The 22,126-nt window shown below is 35.8% G+C and overlaps 2 protein-coding genes across 2 annotated transcripts; both read right to left on the reverse strand.

Moving 5' to 3' along the window:
- Nucleotides 1–5,180: 5,180 nt before the first annotated feature.
- Nucleotides 5,181–6,128, reverse strand: LOC144254404 (olfactory receptor 5P76-like). Its single transcript, XM_077797565.1, has one exon. The coding sequence runs from the start codon at nucleotides 6,126–6,128 to the stop codon at nucleotides 5,181–5,183; it is 948 nt and encodes a 315-aa protein (XP_077653691.1).
- A 14,759-nt stretch (nucleotides 6,129–20,887) lies between these two features.
- LOC144254405 (olfactory receptor 5P4-like) lies at nucleotides 20,888–21,823 on the reverse strand. The gene has a single exon (XM_077797566.1). It carries the CDS (start codon nucleotides 21,821–21,823, stop codon nucleotides 20,888–20,890), a length of 936 nt encoding a protein of 311 aa, XP_077653692.1.
- Between the last annotated feature and the right edge of the window lie 303 nt (nucleotides 21,824–22,126).

Below are 22,126 nucleotides of genomic sequence, written 5' to 3' on the forward strand. Positions count from 1 at the left end.
GAAATTCTTGGTCTATAACTGTAACCTAGCACTCATTGATCAAACTTCCCCCAACTTTCCCACCTCCCCCACTCTCCCTGACTTCTGATTAGCACTATTCTCAACTACTTCAAGGAGGATAAGCTTTTTAGATTCCACATGAGTTAATTGGAACACTCTTATTCTCAGTTTATCTGGGGGGGGTCATTCTACTTGCAGCTCCCTTGCATTTAGGTACCCACCAAGTTTCCTGCAGCTCCTTTATTCTCAAGTTCCGTGCTCTGACCCTTAAACTCATCACGACTTTGTCTTGCTGCTTTGATAACTCTCCCTTGGTCTTCAACACTTGAGAGCTTGCTTATGTCTATGAGTAGACCCGGTTGAGTTGAATCTGACTGATTATCTTTGACATTCTTTTACGTGGATTTTTGTATCTTTCTCTAGGTTTGGGAAGTTTTCTTTTATTATTGTTTTGAATAAGCTTTTGACCCCTTTGGACATTCTCCCTCTTGAACCTCAATGGATCAAATATTCTCTGTTTTGATGCTAATCTAAAGTTCCTGTGACCTTTCTTCATTACTTTTCATTCTTTTTTCTTTTTTCTTCTCCAACCTTCTATGTTCTATCTTTGATCTCATTGCTTCTTCCTTCACTTTGATCTATTCTGCTATTGATGACTTTTATCACCTTGTTCATTTTGCCTTCTGTACTTTTCAGTTGAAAGGTTTCTGTTTCTTTTTAATTACTCAATCTCTTTATTAAATTTCTAAGGTTAAATGTACATTTCCTTCCTAGAATAAATCCAACCACAAATTGATATATTATTCTCATAATTTGCTAATCAAGTTTGCTAATATTCTGGAATTTATTTTCATCTAGTTTCAGAAAAAAAAGAATGGACTATAATTGCTCTTACTATGGTCTTTGTTGAGTTTTAGTGTAAACACATCCTAAGCTGAAGTGGGCACTCTTTTGTGCTAATAATGACTTTATATAGTGCATTGGAATTATTACTTGTTGAATGTCTTTATTACTTAGTAAAATAATTAGTAAGGTATATCTGCCTATGCTTTTTCTTTGTGGGCAGACTTTTATATACTAATTACATTTATTTAATGGTTAAATGATTCCTGGGTTTGAGTTAGTTTGGGCTAGACTTACCGATCTTGAAATTATTTATAAAAATTACCATAGAATTGTTTATAATTAATTTTTATTACTACTAATATCTGCAAAATCCTTTATGATATTCTTTTACTTTTTTATATTGATTATTTCTACTTTCCCTTTTATTTTTATATGATAAGGCTGACAAAAATCAATATAAGAAAAGAAATATATTTGGCTTTGCTGTTTTTCTCCATGGTAAATTGATTTTCAATTAGATTAATTTTAGCTGTTAATTTTAGAATTATTTGCCTTTGACACCATGGTCTTTATAATCTTCTCTACCTTACTGAAATAAATGGAAGTCATTAATATTTAGAATTTTTCTAGTAAGTGAATTTAAGTTTATGAATTCTCTTAAAAAACTGTATATCTCAACCAAATTATTTTATATGTAGAATTTTTCTTATACAATTGATTCCTAATATCATGTGATTTTCTTCTTTGACCCATGAACTAATTAATATATATTAACCTGTTTATCAGCAAATGTGTTTTCTCATTGTATTTTGTTGATATCTAACTTTACTGTACTACATTTAAAAGGATATTTTGCAATTGGCAACTATGAAAACAAGTTTAGGCATGCTCTTTCTCAATTCTAGGTCAATTTTCAAAAATATGCTTTAATTTATGCTTTGCTGTGGGTTGTTGTGCTCTAAATATATTCTACGTATGTCTAATGTTGTCTATTGTGGTTTATGTTTTTCATCTTAATGCTACTTAAAAATTGGTGTCCTGAAAAATCAGGTCATGACCTTTTTCATTTGATTTTCCTAAGAGGTGAGTTTTAGTTTTTGTTTTAACTATTAATTTTTTTCCTACCAAGAGGATTAACATGTGCCAATAACATTGATGTAGTTAGGAGAAAAATTATTGTAAAATCAAAAAAACCCCATAATTTTGCAAACCAATGTTTTATGAATAGCCTCATTAATTAATAAGTGTATAGCTTTGGCAAAGGATTTGAAAACTCTAAAACTCTGCCAAAGAAAAACTATAGAACCATGAAGATTAAAGTAGTACCTTTTATAAAATCTGAAGATGTTTCATAATTTCTCTGAGAATTGTGTACTTGGCCCACAGAGCTGGTGGGGCATTTCTCAAGTGATAACATTCAGGGTCTTATGTTACTCCTGTGACCTATAATGGAAACTTAACCAATGCATTGGTTAAGAATTGTACATCAAAATTGTACTGCATTTAGGATGCCTGATGACATGCACTGTACTCTTTAGGGTAAAGGGTTAACAAAATATTTTGATTTATCTGAGACCAAATTTGACCTTGGCTGAATTTCCTATTTCCCCTAAATCCTAAGAAGCTGAAATACCAGCTGGTTGCAGACAACATTACTCATAACAATACTGATTTGGGAGGACAATACATGAAATATGTTCTTTTTTATGCCATCTCTGAGTGTGATGGTTTTTATAACTATAAACAATCCTTGCAGAGATCCTAAAACTACATTTTTATAAAATATATATATATCTGACATTTTTATAAAATAGATTGGTTCCAGTTGGATTATGGCGCTTCTTCTAAGCTAGACTGCTTCTGTGCCTGTGCTTATCTAAACACCCGTTTGCCAGAGGGAAACACCTGGTATAAATTGCTGGCATGGTGAAGATTTCAGTTATGAAGTTCTATATGATTATTCTGCATACTATTTAGTCATTAATTTTGGTTTCCTGTGATTTTATGTATTTCAAGTAGCCTTTACCTTTGTAACCAAAGTAATATTATGGTCTATGTTGATTCATCCCATATCTTAAATCTTAGTGACTTTGTTTGTTTTGTCTGTTGTTTCACTGGCTCCAATTTGGCAACTTGTTTCCTTTTGTGCTGGCCATCAATTTTCTCTGTTTGAATGTTATTTGCTATTTAGTTTATCTGAGACACTACCTGTTCCTGATCATCTTATATCCAAAGTTTGAGATTCCTTAGACCTTTGTGGGCTGCAAATGTATGCAAGGTTTAATTACTTTAATTATGAAGTTTAATTACTTTAATTATAAAGTTTCCCTGTATCCTGGAGATTTATGTAAGTGTACCAGTCAGATTTCTCAGAGGGACATATCAATCTCTTCACTTATGCCACTCTCATTCCAAAAAAACACGTACTCTAATGTTCTAGTTAGTTACATTTTCTTCTGACTTGTCAAAATCTCTCATTATGAAAAAAAAATTGTTTAAGAGATATTTAAACATTGCATCATTTGTTTTATTTGTGTTCACTACTATTGTCTAAAATGACCGACCCTGCTACCGCTGGAATAGAAGTCTTAAGGTAGATTGCTTGTGTGAGTGGGATATCTGGCTCTCACAACTGGGAGTAGGTGGTACTATATCCACCATAAGTTGTCCTTATCTGTGATTGTTTCTCAGGTGCTATGTTCCCAGTGGGACCTGCACTGATTACTCCTGATGCATCAGCCTGCCCTGGTTGGCTTTTTTCTTTCTGCATAGTCTCATCCCCTTCTCATAATCTATATCACTTACTTTGTAGTTTCACTGTCTGAATCCTATACTAGAGGATAAATCCCTGGAAGCCGACTTCTTCCAAAGTTTGTCTCATATCCTCAATGGACAAGGACAGTACCTGATAATCACTCAATATGATTTTTGAATGTATAAAAGAATAAGTAAAACAATGAAAAGATTAATGTCCTTGCTTCTATTAAAAAGAAAGATGAACTTTCCGTTGGGAACACTGGAGAGAAGAAAGGGAAAGAAATGTGGCAGTTCTTAGCATATGAAGATTAATGAGATCTCTTCAGATGATACTCATAGTTCCAAGGAAAGGACAACCAAGACTGCTTGAGCATCTTGAGGAGAGTGTGGGTCTGACCATGACTCCACTCTAAAAGTTTGCTCTTCATAGCATCATTGACATCATAGAAGCTGAATTTTCTTCTTGGAAATTTATTGTTTGTTTTTGTTTTACTTAGTCCTTAGGAGCTTAGAACATATCTCACTCCAGCAGAGGAACTTACCTGCTTGAACATGTCAGAGAAATTCACAAATTAATCAGAGGTCGCTCATCCTGTTTTTAACTGGGGACTTCATAATTAGGTGAGAAAGGCCAGGGACACAGACCAGATTTTTATGGGCTCACAAAGTCCATCCCCCACAGATAGCCTTTCTCCAAAATCAATTCCAGCGATTTTACTGTGTGGCTGCACTTTGTCATTTCTCTTACAGTGTTCTCAGTCACAATATAGTTATCATCCCTATCCAGAATAAACTGATTTTTTAAATGGACACAGCCAAAAGGATTGAGGCAAATTAGGTTTCTATTATTATAAATAATAGCTCAGATAATCAATGTGTAAAGAGAAAAAATATAGAAGAACACTAATAGGGACTAATACTTTACCACAAGGACCTTTAGGGGACACTTAATATTTAAACAATGTCAAAGTATAATGACCTTAACTTATGAAAGAGAACAACTTTTGGAAAAATGTAAATACACCTTTAAAGGGATTTTCAACAGATTTTATTTTATGTGAACCAACTTGTGTTCTTAATCATGGATTTGATTTAGTTTTATTCAGTTAACTCAGTATGAGCCTCAGACTTACTATGTCATCTGAAAATTGAACTCCTATGTTTACTGTATAGAGCTGCAAAGAGACTCTGATAAGAATGATAGAATACAACAATTACTAATAGGGCATTATGTAAAATTGTGGATGTGTAACCGACGTGATTCTGCAATCTGCATTTGGGGTAAAAATTGGGAGTTCATAACCCATTTCAATCTAATGTATGAAATATGATATGTCAAGAGCTTTGTAATGTTGTGAACAACCAATAAAAAAAAAAGAATGATTGTGCTGAGATTGCCAGAGATGGTCACCAGGTAGATGCATAGGATGATCAAGAAGAGGAAAACACAGAGACTAGATCATGCACTAACTTTTGACATATGGACAGATACATTTCAATCACAGGCATTCTTCTTCCTCTTATTATTATATGTATGGGATATTATTATTATATCAAGTCTGACAAAATAGCAGATGTCACCAAGAAAATATTTTCCTGCCAAGCACTCTCTTTAGAGTCCCCTTTATCTCCTGGTTCCTGAGACTATAGATGAGGGGATTCAGCATGGGGATCACCACCGTGTAGAACACAGACACCACCTTGTTCTGATCCGTGGAGTAGCTGGACTTGGGCATCACATAAATGAAGGTAATTGTTCCATAGTAAAGAGTGACTGCAGTGAGGTGGGAGGTGCAGGTGGAGAAGGCCTTGTGGCGCCCCTCAGTGGAGCTCATCCTCAGGATGGTGATGAGGATGTAGATGTAGGAGACGGCAATGAAAAATGCTGTGACCATGATGATGGAGCCAGCAGAAAATGAGGAAACAAATGCAATGACGCTGACATCAGAACAGGAGAGCTCAATTAAAGGAGCAAAATCACAGAAGAAATGATTGACACCATTTGGCCCACAGAAGAGTAAAGAAAAGAAGGAAAGGGAAAAGATGGAAGCATTGAGGAAACCCCCTGTATAAGCCACTACAAGTAACTGGAGACAGACTTGTGTGGGCATTTTGGTGGAGTAAAGCAGGGGGTTGCAGATTGCCACAAAGCGATCATAGGCCATGACAGCCAGAAGGAAGCACTCCACTGTCCCAAAGAAAACAATTGAACCAAGCTGGATGCCACACCCAAGGTAGGAGATGGCATTTCTGTCCACCAGGAAGTTTACAAGCATATTGGGTGTGACAGAAGATGAAAAGCCTATGTCAGCAAAAGCTAAGTGGCTCAGAAAAAAGTACATGGGATGATGGAGCTGAGAAGAGACTCTGATGAGAATGATCGTGCTGAGATTGCCACAGATGGTCACCTGGTAGATGCACAGGATGATCACAAAGAGGAAGACTTGGAGGACTGGATCCTCAGTTAAGCCCAATAGAATAAACTCTGTCACTGCAGTGTGGTTCCCAGTGACCAGGGAATCCATGGGACAGTGGCTGCTGAAAAATGGCCTGGGGGGAAACATGATATGAAAGCATTTTTAAATATCATGGTTCCATTTTCATTAAGGCAGATAGAATGTCATTATAAATAAGAATATTGAAGTACCATTATTTCTTTATATGCAATGATGAGTCTGTCTGTAATGTTAAAATTGTTTTTAGCAGAAACTCCAGAAAGGGACTGGGGTTGTGGCTGAGCAGTAGAGAGCTTGACTTAAATGTGTGAGGCACTGGGTTCTATCCTCAGCACCACATAAGCAAAAAAATAAAAATAAAGGTGTTATGTACAACTTAAAAATTTAAATAAAGAAACTCCAGGAAAATTCTTCCATTTAATGTTTTTACTTTGTATATAATATATTGTTCCCCAGTGTCTATCTAAAGTGGATCTAAAGCCAAATAATAAAATTGTAAGATATGTGAATGATAAATGAAACAGAGTATAATGAGAAAGAAAGGATATGCATAGGGTTTTGCAAGAAGGAATGGAATAATAGTTAACATTTACCACATACTTTCTAAATGATAAGAATACAGCTAAGGATTACATATGTAAACACAAGGATGTATAATTTATTATATTTTACATAGAATAACATTAATCACTTTCACTATTGCAGATGCATTAACGAAATCTGAAAACAGATTGTAACTTGTACATAACAACTGGAATTTACAACATTAGTATAAATACTCTAAAACCTTGGAAGTCTGACTGCCCATTCATTTAGTAGTTCTGTAATAATGAAGTTAAATAATATCTCCCATGAAATCTAATGAACCTAGCAATGAATGAATCAGAACTTTAAAAGTTCTGACAGCAGATCTGTAAAAAAGTCACCTAGGTTTTTATGTACTTCACAATATCTATCAGTTAAATATTATCTTTTTTTATACAAGAAGAAACAAAATTTTTCTTCATAGTATAAACAGGAATTCTAAATTAGTGTGATGAGTAAGGTTATTTACTATAAATTTATTACTTATGTTCACATGTTATTTTTAACAAGAAAAATCAATGAAATATCAATGTAATTACTATGACAAAACATAATTGATACTCAGTAAATAATTAAAGTAGACCCACTTGAATAAATCAAATCACTTCTTACTACAATAATTATTTCTAATTGGTATTTTGTAGCATGAAATAATATTATTTTCAAAATATTATATAGCTGAATAATGTATAGATTAATAACTATAAACTAAAGAAGAACTAAAAATGTATAGATTAAAGAAGAAGAATCACTGTGCTATGGACCAGGTTGATCATCTCCAAATTTTCTGAGTGTATATACAAAGGTTTTTAAAACCTGCCTTTAATCTAAAGCACTCAGATGCCTAATAAAGTAAGTTTTACCACAAAGCTTTTTTTTTAATCTTTACATTTTAAAATCTTCAATTTAAGTCTCTAAATAGCAATAAATGCCCAAGGCATCTTAAAGCCAGCATTTTGGTAGAATACCAAGTTTGGATAGCACTGAAAGACCATATGAATGGGTGGATAACAAGGAATCCTGGTAGCTGGGATTATGAATGTTTACTCATGTGAAACTAATGGTGAAAGCAGCAAATCAGCCAATATTGCCTACTAGCTGATTGCTGGAAATGAAAACCAATAAGTCAGATTCATTAACAGAAGCCAAAGACTTACCTTCTGAAATGAGAATTCATTCATCTTTCATTAACAAATCAAAGTCACAGTGTTTATATTACTATTTTTTTTATTTTTATTCTCTTTGGAGGATAAATCTCTGAAGACAGTACAGATTCAAGTGTGAATTCAAAAGCATCATGGAGCATCATTATTTTCTATAGTGGATATTGAGAAGCTCAATTCACACACAAAAACAACTGTCTTTAAAGATTCTTTCAATTCTCAAGTGGTCAATTTATTCTTTTGTTTCTATCTAGGTGTTCATGCATAGTTCTATAACCTTTGTTATAGCAAAGTTTCTTATAGACAAATATTGATTCCATGTTTATTTTGGTATTTCTGATTAAGAAATAGTTTTAAACTTCAGTTATAAAATGCTAACCACAGCTTTAAATATTTAATGTGTGTTTTATTGATAAATATTTTATATTTATGCTACATGAATATAAGACATATAATATTAAGTAAGAACTTTGGAGGAATATGAGTAAAACTTTACACTGTAAATTTTTAAAATTTGTTCTTTTTAGTTATACATGACAGTAGAAGCTACTTTGATATATTTATACAAACGTGGAAAAAATCTTATTCCAATTAGAATCCCAGTCTTGTGGATGTATGTGATGTTGAGATTCACTGTGGTATATATTTATATATGTATATGGGAAAGTTAGGTCAGATTCATTCCACTGAATTTTAAAGAACAAAATTTCAGACTTGTATGTTAATTATTAAAGCAAAAGTAAGAAAACAAATGCCTTGAAATTAGTATAAAGAATTAGAAATTAAAAAAGAAGTTTGGATAAATTCCAGATGACAGTCCCATAGTGTTACCTCTTGAACAGTGCCTTATGGTGTAGGTGGTTCATGTTGGAACAAAGGAATATTCAACCAGAAGGCTATTTCTTACCCTGGTTCTCTTGTTAATCCTAAGTTGAGAATCTCCAATTTAAAACCTCAAAAATCTTCATTTGAGGGAGTAGGTTTACCACCATTAAGATAATTAGAACTAATATTCACTTAGGGCTCACATTTTGTCAGTAACTATGCTGAAAATTTTACACATATTTAATCCTCACATCAACTTAATGAGGTAGGAGCTTTTATCATCTTCATTTTTCAAATGAAAGAACAAAGTCTAAGAAACTCAAACAAATTTTGCTGAGAGACTCCAACTACACTCAATTTCCTACTTCCAATTCTATGGATAATAAGGGGTTCACTTTAATGTTTCACTCGTTCTCTGCAACCTAAGACTTTCAGGGAGGCCACTAACAGTTTGCTTTCTCAACATGCAAGACTTTCTAGTTGCAGAAGCAGTTAAAGACCCTGAGTATAATTCCAAATAATGGAGGCTGAAATGCAGTTCATATCATTCCCTTAACTTTAAGATAGGCAATTCTGGAGATCCATCTTTGGAATTCTCACTTGTCCCAGTAGAATCAAGTTGCAGTTGCTCCAGAATTGATCTATCATCATGTACATCCACAAGAATGGGGTTCCAATTAGAATAAGAGCTATTCCATGGTCATATAATTATATTAAAATGAATTCTGCTATCATGTATAACCAAAAAGAACCAATTAAAAAAAACTGTAAAGAACCTGGTACAGTGGTAAAGAACCCAAAGGTGCTTTACCATAATCCCAGTTGCTCATGAGGCTGAGGCAGGAGTACCATGAGTTTAAAGCCAACTTCAGCAAAAGTGAGGCACTAAGCAATTCAGTGAGACCCTGTCTCTAAATAAAATACAAAATAGGGCTGGGAATGTGCTCAGTGGTTGAGTGCCCCTGAGTTCAATTCCCAATACGAAACAAACAAACAAACAAAAACCATAAAGATAGAATTGGGCACAGTGGCACAGATCTGTAATCCCAGCTATTCAGGAGGATGAGGCAGGAAGACTGCAAGCTCAAGACCAGCCAGCTTCAGCAACATAGCAAGACCAAGTTTCAAAAAAAGAAAGGAGGGCCTGTGAATGTACATCTGTGGGAGAATAATCCTGGATTCAATCCCAGCACCAAATACAAAGCAAAACAAACAAACAAACAAACAAACAAATGCTAAAATATAAAACAGGTAGAAGTAAAACTCCCCATTTCTATGTAACCATTCATTCATGCAGGAAATTTCAAGAACCCTAGAATTCAGTAAGATAGTAAGAAAACCTCATAATATATACACAAGCAATTTTATTTTTATATTTTAGTCACTTTTAAAACAAAAAAATAATAATATTTAAACTATGCCAAAACCATTAACCAGTATAATAAAAGCAAATATTTTTTGTACTGGGGATTGAACCCAAAGGTGCTTTGCCATTGAGTTACATATTCAGTTCTCTTCATTTTTAGGACATAGGCTCTCATTAAGTTGCTTAGGCTTGACTTGAGTTTGTGATTGTCCTGTCCCAGCCTCCCAGGTCACTTTTACTATGTGCTTTTAGTAAAAGGCGAAAGATTTATACGATCTGAAGAGAAACCAGAGTATACTACTATGTGCTTTTAAATGAAGAGAAGGAGAGAGAAAACTCAAATAATAAAATTCATGATGAAAAAGAAAATATTACAAGAGACACTATTGAAATACAGAAGATAATTAGAAACTATTTTGAAAATTTATACTCCAATAAAATAGAAAAATTTCAAAGACATCAACAACTTTCTAGAGACATAAGTTCTACCCAAACCAAATAAGGAGGACATAAATAATTTAAACAGATCAATTTCAAACAAAGAAACAGAAGATGCTATCAAAATTCTACCAACCCAAGAAAAACCCTAGGACCAGACAAATTATCAGCCTAGTTCTACAACACCTTCAAAGAAGAACTAATACCAATACTCCTCAAATTGTTTCATGAAGGACAAAAGGGGGGAACACTTCCAAACTCATTCTATGAGGCTAGTATCACCCTGATACCAAAACCAGACAAAAACACATCAAGGAAACTTCAGACCGATATCCCTGATGAACAGTTGCAAAAATTCTCAATAAATTTCTAGCAAATCACATACAAAAATTTATCAAAAAGATAGTGCACCACAATCAAGATGGGTTCATCCCAGGGATGCAAAATTGGTTCAACATACAGAAATCAATAAATGTAATATGTCACATCAACAGACTTAAAGACAAGAATTATATAATTATCTCAATAGCTGCAGAGAAAGCATTTGACATAAGAGAGCACCACTTCACGTTCAAAACACTAGAAAAACTAGGGATAGTAGGAATATACCTCAACACTGTAAAAGCTATTTGTGCAAAGCCCAAGGCCAACATCATTCTAAATGGAGAAAAATTGAAAGTGTTCCCTCTAAAAACTAGAAAAAGACAGGGATGCCTTTTTCACCACTTCTATTCAATAGAGCCCTTGAAACTCTAGCTAGAGCAATCAGAGAGATGAAAGAAATTAAAGGAATATGAATAGGACAAGAAGAATTCAAATTATCACTGTTTGCCAATGCCATGATTCCATATTTAGAAGATCCAAAAAATTCCACCAGAAAACTTCTAGAACTAATAAATGAATTCAGCAAAGTAGCAGGATATAAAATCAATACCTATAAACCAAATGCATTTCTATACATAATCAATGAATTCACTGGAAGAGAAATTAGGAAAACCACCTCACTCACAATAGCTTCCAAAAAGCCTTGGGACTCAATCAAAAAAAGAGGTGAAAGACCTCTACAATGAAGACAAAGAATACATTTAAGGAATTTGCATTGCATGACTTCAAGACACACCACAAACAATAATAATCAATACAGTATAAAATGTGTATTAGTCAGTTTTTTTGATTTTTTGTTGTTGTTGTGACAAAAATACCTGACAAGAACAACTTAGAAAAGAAAAAGTTTATTTTGGCTCATGGTTTCAGAGGTTCAGTCCATGGTGAGCTGATTTCATTGTTCTGGGCCCAAGTGAGGCAAATCATCATGGTTCCAAGGTATGGCAGAAGATCCACTGGTCTGTTCATGGTGGCCAAAAAGCAGAGAGAGAGAGAGAGTGGCTGCAAGGAAGATGAACCTTTCCAGGGCCTGTCCCCTATAAACCACCTCCTCCATCCATGCCCTCCCCCACCATATTTACCTATGAACATTTCTGCATTAACACAGGAGCTTTTGGGGGAATACCTCATATCCAAACATTCTACCTCTAGACCCCCAAAAGCTGATGTCTATACCACAATGCAAATTTCATTTAGTCCATCTGCAAGAGTCTCCATAGTCTTAACAGTTTCATCATTGCCCAAAAGTCCAAGTCAAAAGTCTCCTCTGAAACTCAAGGCAAACTCTTGACTGTGAGTCCCAGTAAAAAGCAAAAGCAAATTACAGATATGTAATATATACAGGCATAGACTAAACATTCCCAATTCCTAAAGGGAAGAATAGGGGCAAAAATGGATTGGACAAACTGAAATCCAGCTGGACAAATATTTGGTACTGTAAATTTAAGCATAGCATCCAGGGAACATGAGATATGATATCCAAAGGGCTACAGGCTGCCCTGTCCCTGTGACTTTGTAGGTTGCAGCCCACATTGCCTCCCTTTTGGCCAGGCTCTCTCTGCAGTCAGCAACATTCCCTAGCAGATGTTTCATGTTATTGGCATCTCCTAATCTCGGGAATCTCAACTGCAACTTCAACTTCTTCTCACAGCTTCAAGAATCATCTTTCAGGGACTGCCCACAGGAATTCCAACTCTGCTATGCTCTGCCTGGACTCACAGGTATTCCCTTGAAATCTCAGTGGAAGCCTCTGTGATCCCCTAATTCCAGTATCCTGTATTCCTGCTGAACCAGCACCACATGGATAATGCCAAGGTCTGCTGCCAGCTTGGGCACTAGCTGGGCCCCCTGTAACCATGGTTGCAGCAGCCTCTGAGTGCTTGGATGGGCTAACCAATGTGAAATAAATCCTGGAGAAATAACTTTCTAGGCACTCATGCAAGAACAGTGCCCCCAAGTTCTCTTAAACAGGTTTTGAAAGTTTTAAACTCTTGAGCTTGCCATGGGTGTGCTCTTGTTAATTTATGAGAAGACTTTTAAGACATTTTTCCTATTGTCTGTGTGCAAAGTACTTAAATTTTCTTTAGTGGCAATAATCTCTTCAACAACCACATCTTCTTTGGTCCCACTTTTCTGGCTAAACTTCAAGTTTTAAAAATCCTGTTTCTCTGCTTTCTGTTCCCAAACCTCACAGTTAACTTGGCTAAAGGATTCTAGCAAATTTCATGCCATAGCCTAAATGTTTTGAAATTTTCTCTGGCAGATTACTTAGTCCATCATCTTTAAATTCAGCCTCATACAAAGTATCATGCAATGGGCAAAATGTAGACAAGATTTTTTTTTTTTTTTTTTGCCAGAATGTAATCCAATGGCTTACAGTCCAATTCCCCATCAAATACACATTCCACTCTGAAACCTCATGAGCAGTCTTTACTATATGCATTTCTATTAGCATTCAGGTCTTCTGAATATCCATCAGAATTGCCTATTATGCACTTCTTAAAACATTTTCAGCCTTCTCCATCCTGCAACTCCAAACTCCTTCCACAAGCCAGTTACAAAGGCTAATAAACCACATGGTCAAATGTCTTGGCAATGACCCTACTTCTCCATACAAATTACTTTGTTAGTCAACTTTTCATCATTGTGACAAAAATACCTGACAAGAAAACTTAGATGAAGAAAATTTTATTTTGGTTTATGATATCAGAGATCTTTGCCCATGATCTGCTGACTCCATTGCTCTGGGCCTAAGATGAGTCATGATGTCATGGTGGAAAGGTATGGTAGAGAAGCGCTGCTCCACTCACTCATGGCAGTTAGAAAGCAGAAAGGGAAAGGAGAAGAGGCTGAAGGGGAGATGAACCCTTTGAGAGCATGCTCCCAGTGACCCCATACCTCCAGCCACACCCCACCCACATTTTACCTCTGAACATTCTTGCATCAACACAGAATCTTTTGGGGGACACCTTATATCCAAACCATAACAAAATTATAGACATATAGATCAAAGGAAAAGGTAGCCCAAAAATTTTCCACACACCCATTCCACATATACATATTGAACCATTGATTTTGGACAAACACTAAGGCAATTGAATAGGAAAAAAAAAAGTTTTCAGCCTATTACTTGAACAACTTAATATCCATATGGAAAAAAAAATGAACAACTCTGAATTTATACCAAACAGAAAATTTAACCCCAAATATTTAACAGACATGAGTATGAGAGACAAAATTACAAAATTTCTAAAAGTAAATACATGAGAAAATATTTGTAACTTTGGAGCATGCAAATGTTTTTGGAAGGAAAGAAATAAAATTGACATGTAATCTTCTTTAAAGGTTTGCTTTTTAGAAACAAAGACCAGGAAAATAAAAATAAAAAATGTTTTCAATACATGACAATTAGCTTGTATATAGAATGTGTAAAGAACAGCTAGAACTGAGTGTTAAGATGACACAGAGTCTAATTTTTTTAAATTGGGGAAATAGGTACTTTCTAAGGATATATGTGAACAGAAACTTCACAAGGAGATACACACAAGACCGATGACACAGGAGAAGTTGCTTAAAATTACAAGTCCTCAGATTAATGTAAATTGATGTGACAAACAGACATCTATAGAGGTATCTATATATCAATGATTAAAATTAATACCAAAAGTGAGATTTTTAGCAACTGAATCTTTAACATGACACATAGAAATATAAAATTATGCAGCGACTTTGGAAAACTGTTCTGCTGTTTCTTAATTTTTTAATTGATTTTTTAAAAAAATAAATGACAGCGGAATGCATTACAATTCTTATTGCACATATAGAACAAATTTTCATATCTTTGTATATAAAGTATGTTGACACAAATTCGTGTCTTTATACATGTACTTTGATAATGATGTCTATCACATTCCACCATCCTTGCTAATCCCCCACCCCTCCTTTTCTCCTCCCATCCCTCTGTCCTATCTAGAATTCATCTATTCCTCCCATGCTCCCCCTCCCTATCCCACTATGAGTTAGCCTCTGCAATTTCTTAAAAAATGTAAACATATACCACCTGAAGAGCCAGCATGCTTTCTCCTTTGTATTTACCTATGACAAGGGAAGATATGCACACACTATTTGAAAGTTCATAGTACCAGATTTAGTAACAAAGGCCCCAAACCGGAAACAAGCCAGCAACAGGTAAATGTTAAAAACATGATATATCTATTTAATGAGACCCTACTGAGCAATAAAAAAGAATCAGATTAATGATGCACATGACATGAATGAATCTCAAAATAATTATGCTAGTAAAAGGAGTCAGATGCAATGAAGCATGTGATTTTAAGTTATAAAACTGTAGGAAAGGCAAATTAACCTATGTTGTGTAGAAGAATATCTGCAGGTACCTGGAGCCAGGGCAGAGGGAAGCAAAGACTGCAAATAGACATGAGGAATATTCAGAAGGTAATGGAAATTCTTTTAAAAGTTATTGAAATGAATGACAAGGAGTATTACTGTCAGAGAAGATTTTATTTTTCTTTCTAGAACAGCTTCATCAATTACACTGAATTACTTTTGTACTTAAGAAGGGCCTTAAAACCAAACAATTTTTACTCCCACTTTTGACTCTCACTTTCTTCCCTCCACTTTTTCTATTCAAGAACTCCTTTCAAAAATCTTCTCTGTTCCTTGTTAGAAGCTAGTCAAAATATTTAAATTATTTGAAGTTACTGTTGATTAATCTTCTTAAGAGGGTAATTAAATTATTTTTTCTTCTTAATTTTTGGCATATTTAATTTAGGCCAAAACATAGTTCCCTCTTTTTCTGTTTTGGAGATGCTAGAAGATAAATTCCACCACAGCATACACCTCAGGCTATTTGACCCTCATATTTCCAACTGATGCACTCAGTGTAAATCTATGAATGAGATAATGGATTAGACAATTAATGTTTTAGATTATTATCTCCAGGAATATGGTTAAAAGGGTTATTTTAATTTTAAAATGTAACCTACTCATTTTTTGATATAATTGAGAAGAGGGTTGATAGTGTTCTTAGCTCCACTTTCTAGCAGGAAATGATACTGCTATTGCTATTGCTATTGCTCTTCCTGGAGCTGGCTGATATTGCATTTGGATGAGTAGAGGAGGAAGATAGAGCAAACAGATAGACTGACTATTCAGGGTAGGCACAGAACTGCAGAAACATGCAGCCCTTATCTGTCTTTGGCACATTATTTCACAGACTAAAGAAAATCAAGGGTGTGAGCTCAGACTTTATGAAATGTCCTCCACATAGAGGTGGATTCCAGTACTTAGTAATGAGAGCCAGTTAGCAAGAAGCAGAACCCCAGCACCACAAGAAACAAACACATTTATCCACAGACAGAAATTCAGTCTGTATGACTATATGACTGGCCGTGATGGCTGTTACAGCTGTTTGCTCAGAGAGAATGAATAAGGTCCAGTAATTTGAATTTGATGTTTATACTCCATTGTTTTTAAAATTTTGAGTGTGCATAATTGAGTACATAAAGTTCTTATTCCAGTGTTCATTGGCATTCTGTCTTTGACAAGTTCTCCAAACCAGAGCATTAGTAATGGTCACACAAGTGATTTAGTAAAGGGGCTGTCTCAGGGGAAACCTGTAAGGATGAGAGAGAAGCAGAATAAGGCATGATGCCGAAGTCTGGCTAGGCACAAAATCACGAGCCACTCAAGCAGGAACAAACTTTATTTTTGAAACTGCCGCCAATGCCCCCTACACTCCCAGGCAGATTGCTGACCGACCCACACGGCATTCTCCCGGACCCCAACAGGAAGTCCCTCCTCCGGAATTCCCTCCTACCGCACTTCCCCAACCAATGAGAACTCTCCAGGAGTCCCACAGCAGGCCCAGGTGTACAGCAGGAGTCCAATATCCATATGAATGCAGATCTTAACATAATCATATCATCTCAATGGCTTGCTGGCGTCACCTTTCAACCAGAAATGCCATGCATCACATTACTTGGCTGTGGCTCTTAGCAGCATGAGAAGACTCTAGATGAAGATGCAGGGTCGGCTGAAGTGCACCTTCAGTCCTAGCCCACAGGTAACAGTGAATCATGAGTGGCACCTCAGACTGGTCCAACTTTGCAGCAAAAGGGCAGTTTGTTATTATTGTTTTAAATATGTGTATCATTTAGTTATTGGCCATGGGTCACACTGGGTATACCAGCATGTTCTCCCAGATTTTGTCTATTAAGTTCCTTTCTATCAAGAGCAGTTCTCAAGGGTATGGCTCTGAATGGTAGCAGTTGGCTATCAAAGAAAATTGAGGATGTGCTCTCTGCATTTGTATGAAGGGTCCAAGAGAGGTAAAAACAGATCAATCTGGCTCTTAAAAGTTCTAATTCATTATGTATAGCAACCTAGTCTGCTATACTGCATCTATTAGCATTGAGGCTTTGGAACCTAGTGGAGGCCAACAAAAGTTCCCCTCCTCATAGACTTCCTTCTTAATGAATGTGCTTTTTACTTCTGCTGTTAAATACTGTGCAAGTAAGGGGCTTCTTGGGTGATATGGCAGTTGTGCTGAGCCTTGAAGAATGGGCAAGGTTTTCGATGGGTTAAGCCCAAAATAGAGCTTTGCAGACAGAAGGAATATAAGACAGAACAAGGAATTGAAGAATTTAATCAAGAGATAGTGTGTTCACTGGAATATTAATTGCTCTCAAAAAGATGAAATGCTTTCAATAACAATAACATGCATGGGACTGGAGATCATTAACTGAAATAAGCCAATCACAGAAAGATTAATACTGTGTGATCTTGCTCAATTATAAAATATCAAAATGTCATCCCATAAAAGTTGAGACCGGAGTGGTGGTCACCAGAGACTGGAAAGAGTAGGGGAGAGGAAAGGATGGGAGTAGCTGGTCAATGTTTATTAAGTTATAGTCAAATAGGGAAGTAATTTGGGTATTCTACTACATAGTATGGGGCTATAGATAATAATAACGTACTGAATATTTCAAAAAGCTAGAAAAAAGGATTTGAGTGTTTTCCCCATATAAAATGATGAATGTTTGAGAAGATGCATATGTTTAAAGTGATTTAAACAGCATATAATGTGTATATGTTTTGGACAGCTTTTTCACTGCTATGACTAAAAGACCTGACAAGAACAATCTTAGAGGAGGAAAAGTTTATTTGGGGGCTTATGGCTTCAGAGGTCTTAGTCCTAAGACAGCCAGGTCAATTTCTCAGGGCTCAAGGTAAGGCAGAATGTAATAGTGAAAAAGTGTGGCAGTGGAGAGCAGCTCAGGATGTCATCAGGAAGCAGAGGTAGAGACTCCACCGACTGGATACAAAATACATGCCCACAGGCAGTCCCCCACACTCTACCTGCCTTCAGTTGCCTTCAGTTTAACCCCATCAGGATTGATTGGGTTAAGGCTCTAATAACCCAATCATTTCACCTCTAAGCCTTCTTGCATTGTCTCACACATGAGCTTTTCGGGGATACCTCACATCCAAACCATAACAATACATGTATCAAAAAAATCACATGATACCTCATTAGTATGTATACTGTTTTATATGTTAGTTTAAAAATAAATTTAATTTAAACATTTTTTTAAAAAGATAGTGTGTTGACTAGTTTGCCTCAAGATCTGAGCTTATGAGAACAAATATTGGCGATAATACTTGGCAGTCTATTGGGTGAAAGAACAGATGGTAAAGAATTTGAGGGACAAGATGATGAGAGAGGCAATTAGGAGCCATTTGCAGGTGTCACCGAAATAACTGGGGATTTGGATAAAGGTGTATATTCATTTTAAGCAATGTCTTCTATAACAGAGCTGCCCTCTGAGAGAGCAATAACAAGGATTATACTGTGTGTTCATTCTTCCTACCCACCTTCTTTTCTTCCCTAGGGAATAGACTCCTGACACCTCATTCCTTTTGACCTGTGAATAGAGTGGTAGAAATCTGAAAAACTTAGCAAATTTTCAGAATTATATAATAAATGGTATTATAATAAGAAGTGAATATGCCTGATGAAATCACTAGCATTCCAATATTTTGTTTGTTTGTTTGTTTATAGTTACTGGGGATTGAAACTAGGGGTACTTTACCACTGAGCTATTTTATTTTATTTTATTTTTATTATTTTTTAAGACAAGCTTTCCCTAAGTTGTTGAGGACCTCACTAAGTTACTGAGACTGGCTTTGAACTTGTAATCCTTCTGCCTCAGTCTCTCTACTCACAGGTGTGCACCATACATCCAGTTCCAATATCTATTTTTAACAAATTGATTGGCAATCATTTCCACTTTCATTCAGAAAAATAAGAACAAACATATCAAAAATTCCCTATCACGGGGCTGGGGATGTAGCTTAAGTGGTAGCACCCTCGCCAGGCACACTCGAGGCGCTGGGTTCGATCCTCAGCACCACATACAAATAAAGATGTTGTGTCCGCCAAAAACTAAAAAATATAAATATTAAAAAATTCTTTCTTTCTCTCTCTCTCTCTCTCTCTCTCTCTCTCTCTCTCTCTCTCTTAAAAAAAAAATGTCCCTATCATGAACTTTAATGGACATGACATGGGATGATAGATCCACAGACACAAGACTTCTAATTCCTAATGGAGTCTCAAGAGAATCATCTCCAGTGCAGGACACTCATTAAAATCTTCACAGTCCAAAATTAGACCTTAACAAATAAAGAAGACACTACCTTTATAAGATTCTCAAATTTCAGAGAGGATTTATCACCGAACTTCAAAAGGGAAATACCTTAAAATTTAGTATAAAATATATGAAATCAAAGGAAGAGCCACAGAAAGCAACCTCTAAGGTGTGAGACTAAATCTTCCTACAGCATAGTTACCTCATGATCTTAAATGACTGGAAAGTGATCCTCCTTCTTTACAAGGTAGAAATAAAGGGATTTTTTTTCCTCCTCCTTATGATAAACATTAGTCTGTCTTCTGATAATCAAGTGCTTATGAGTATTTATAACTTGGTAGAAGGCACTGAAAAAACTGTGGGCACAGCACAGATAAGCTGGAAATGAAGAATATTGCCAGTTCCTTATTATTGGCAGAGACAAAAACCAAGAAAATTGTATGGGGTGGGGGAAACAAATAGAAGGATTGACCCAATGTTATAGCCTTCTTGTTCTCTGGCGGCTGCTAGGGTCATTGGGGTGAATGGAAGTAGAGTCATACTGACAAACTGCCTATCACTGCTGCTTTTGAATAGCATGAGCAAAGCAGAAAATACCATCAACATATATGACAAGAAAAGTATCATAAAAAAATCAAAGGTTCTCCTCCAAAATTACTGATAAAGATTATGCAAAAAAGATACCCTGCTATCTTTGAGATTTCTCCTGGGAGAGACTTCTCAACAACTGTGGTGAGTGCTGAGTGGATATGGATTTTTTGACAAAGCTCTTCCAGCAATATTGATATATCCCCTAGTAGAAGAGCACTGAGGTTGGTCAAAATAATTAAAAATTCAGCTAAGATATAGAAGATTTGTGAAAAATTATAGTTTAAATTGATCCTATTTAAATATATATATAACACACAGCTTCACTATTTTCAAAGATTATGATATTCCTGTGTAAGAGAGGCCAAATCTTCCTTATAAGTGACTGGGCTATCAACACTACCATCAATTGCTTTGACATTGAGCACCTGATGCTCTCCAAGATGTTAATTTTTATGATCCCATTTAAAACATACATATTACTTAAGCAAAAGGTTGGGGAAAACTCTTTAGTCAAATTTTCCCTAAATAATAGGCAGAGGAGAGAAAAATTGAAACTATGTTTTCCAGATATCCTAACCCCAAAATATACACATTAAATATGAGCCCAGCAGATGTCTGTGAAAATGATATGCTTTATTTTGTTACTCTAGAAATTTATATATTAAAGTTGGAATTAATCAACATACTGGTACTTTAAGATATTTCTTCACATAAAACAAGGCCAATTGGCAACATAAATTCCAATTGCAGATGTTCTCAAAATGATTACTTTACAGCTTCTCAATTCACATTGAATTCCTTTCAAAATTAGGGATGTGTTTTTACCATCAATTTCTTCATGGCCTCTTTTACCTCCTTATTTAACCTCAGACTGTAGATCAGGGGGTTCAACATGGGGATCACAACTGTATAGAACACAGACACTACTTTAATATGGTCGGGTGAATGACTTGACTTGGGTATAACATAAACAAATGTGACTGTCCCATAAAACAAAGTGACTGCAGTGAGATGAGAGGTGCACGTAGAGAAGGCCTTGTGCCTTCCCTCAGTAGAGTGCATCCTCAGGATGGAGTGGAGAATATACAGGTATGAAACACTGATGGTGAACAGTGTGATTACAATGATTGACCCAGCTGAGATGGCGGGAGATATTTCAGCAATGTAAATATGGGTGCAAGAAAGCTTTACTAGTGGTGGGAGGTCACAGAAGAAATGGTTGATTGTATTTGGCCCACAGAAAGTCAGGCTCAATAAACAGCTGGTAAATGATGAAGCATTCATGATTCCACCCAGATAGGAAGCCACCAGTAAAATGATGCAGACAGTGGGAGACATGTGGGTGGAGTAGAGCAGGGGTGAGCAGATGGCCACATAGCGGTCGTAGGCCATGGCAGCCAACAGGAAGCACTCAGCTGTCCCAAAAATGACATCAGAGCCAAGCTGGGCTATGCAGCCAGCAACAGGAATGGTAGTTCTCTCCCTCAGGAAACTGACAATCATGACAGGTGTGACTGACGTGGAGTACCCAATGTCCACAAAGGCCAAATGGCTGAGGAAGAGGTACATTGGGGTGTGAAGCTGAGGGCTTCTTTGAATTAACACGATTATGCTTGTATTGCCCAATATAGTAATAACATAGATCCCTAGGAAGACCACAAAGAAGATGGAACAAAGTGTAGGATCTTCTGTTAACCCCAAAATTATAAACTCTGTCACCATTGTATAATTTCCAGTCTCCATCCTTTTTGGAATGGTATCTTCTAAAATAAAAACCAGTGGATATGAGAATAACTTAAATAATCTCAAAATTGATATATTTACTTCAATATTTAGCAGATTAAAATATAAAAATGTAGACTCACTTTTGTCTAATGCTTACACTTCACAAAATGGTTTCAAACATGTTACATTATATATGAGATGAAAATATTAATCTTTATTTATCTTAAGGCCACAGATACAAAGGGACCAATGATTTGGGGGGTCAGAACACAGTTCACACTCACTGCTACAACATTTAATCAATTCAGGCTGTTGAATGAA

The sequence above is a fragment of the Urocitellus parryii genome, chromosome 4 (genome assembly GCF_045843805.1).
Source record: "Urocitellus parryii isolate mUroPar1 chromosome 4, mUroPar1.hap1, whole genome shotgun sequence".
In the NCBI taxonomy this organism is placed as follows: Eukaryota; Metazoa; Chordata; class Mammalia; order Rodentia; family Sciuridae; genus Urocitellus; species Urocitellus parryii.

Coding starts and splice junctions, on each gene's coding strand:
- LOC144254405 (XM_077797566.1), bottom strand. CDS start 21,823: ATGGAGACTGGAAATTATACAATGGTGACAGAGTTTATAATTTTGGGG.
- LOC144254404 (XM_077797565.1), bottom strand. CDS start 6,128: ATGGATTCCCTGGTCACTGGGAACCACACTGCAGTGACAGAGTTTATT.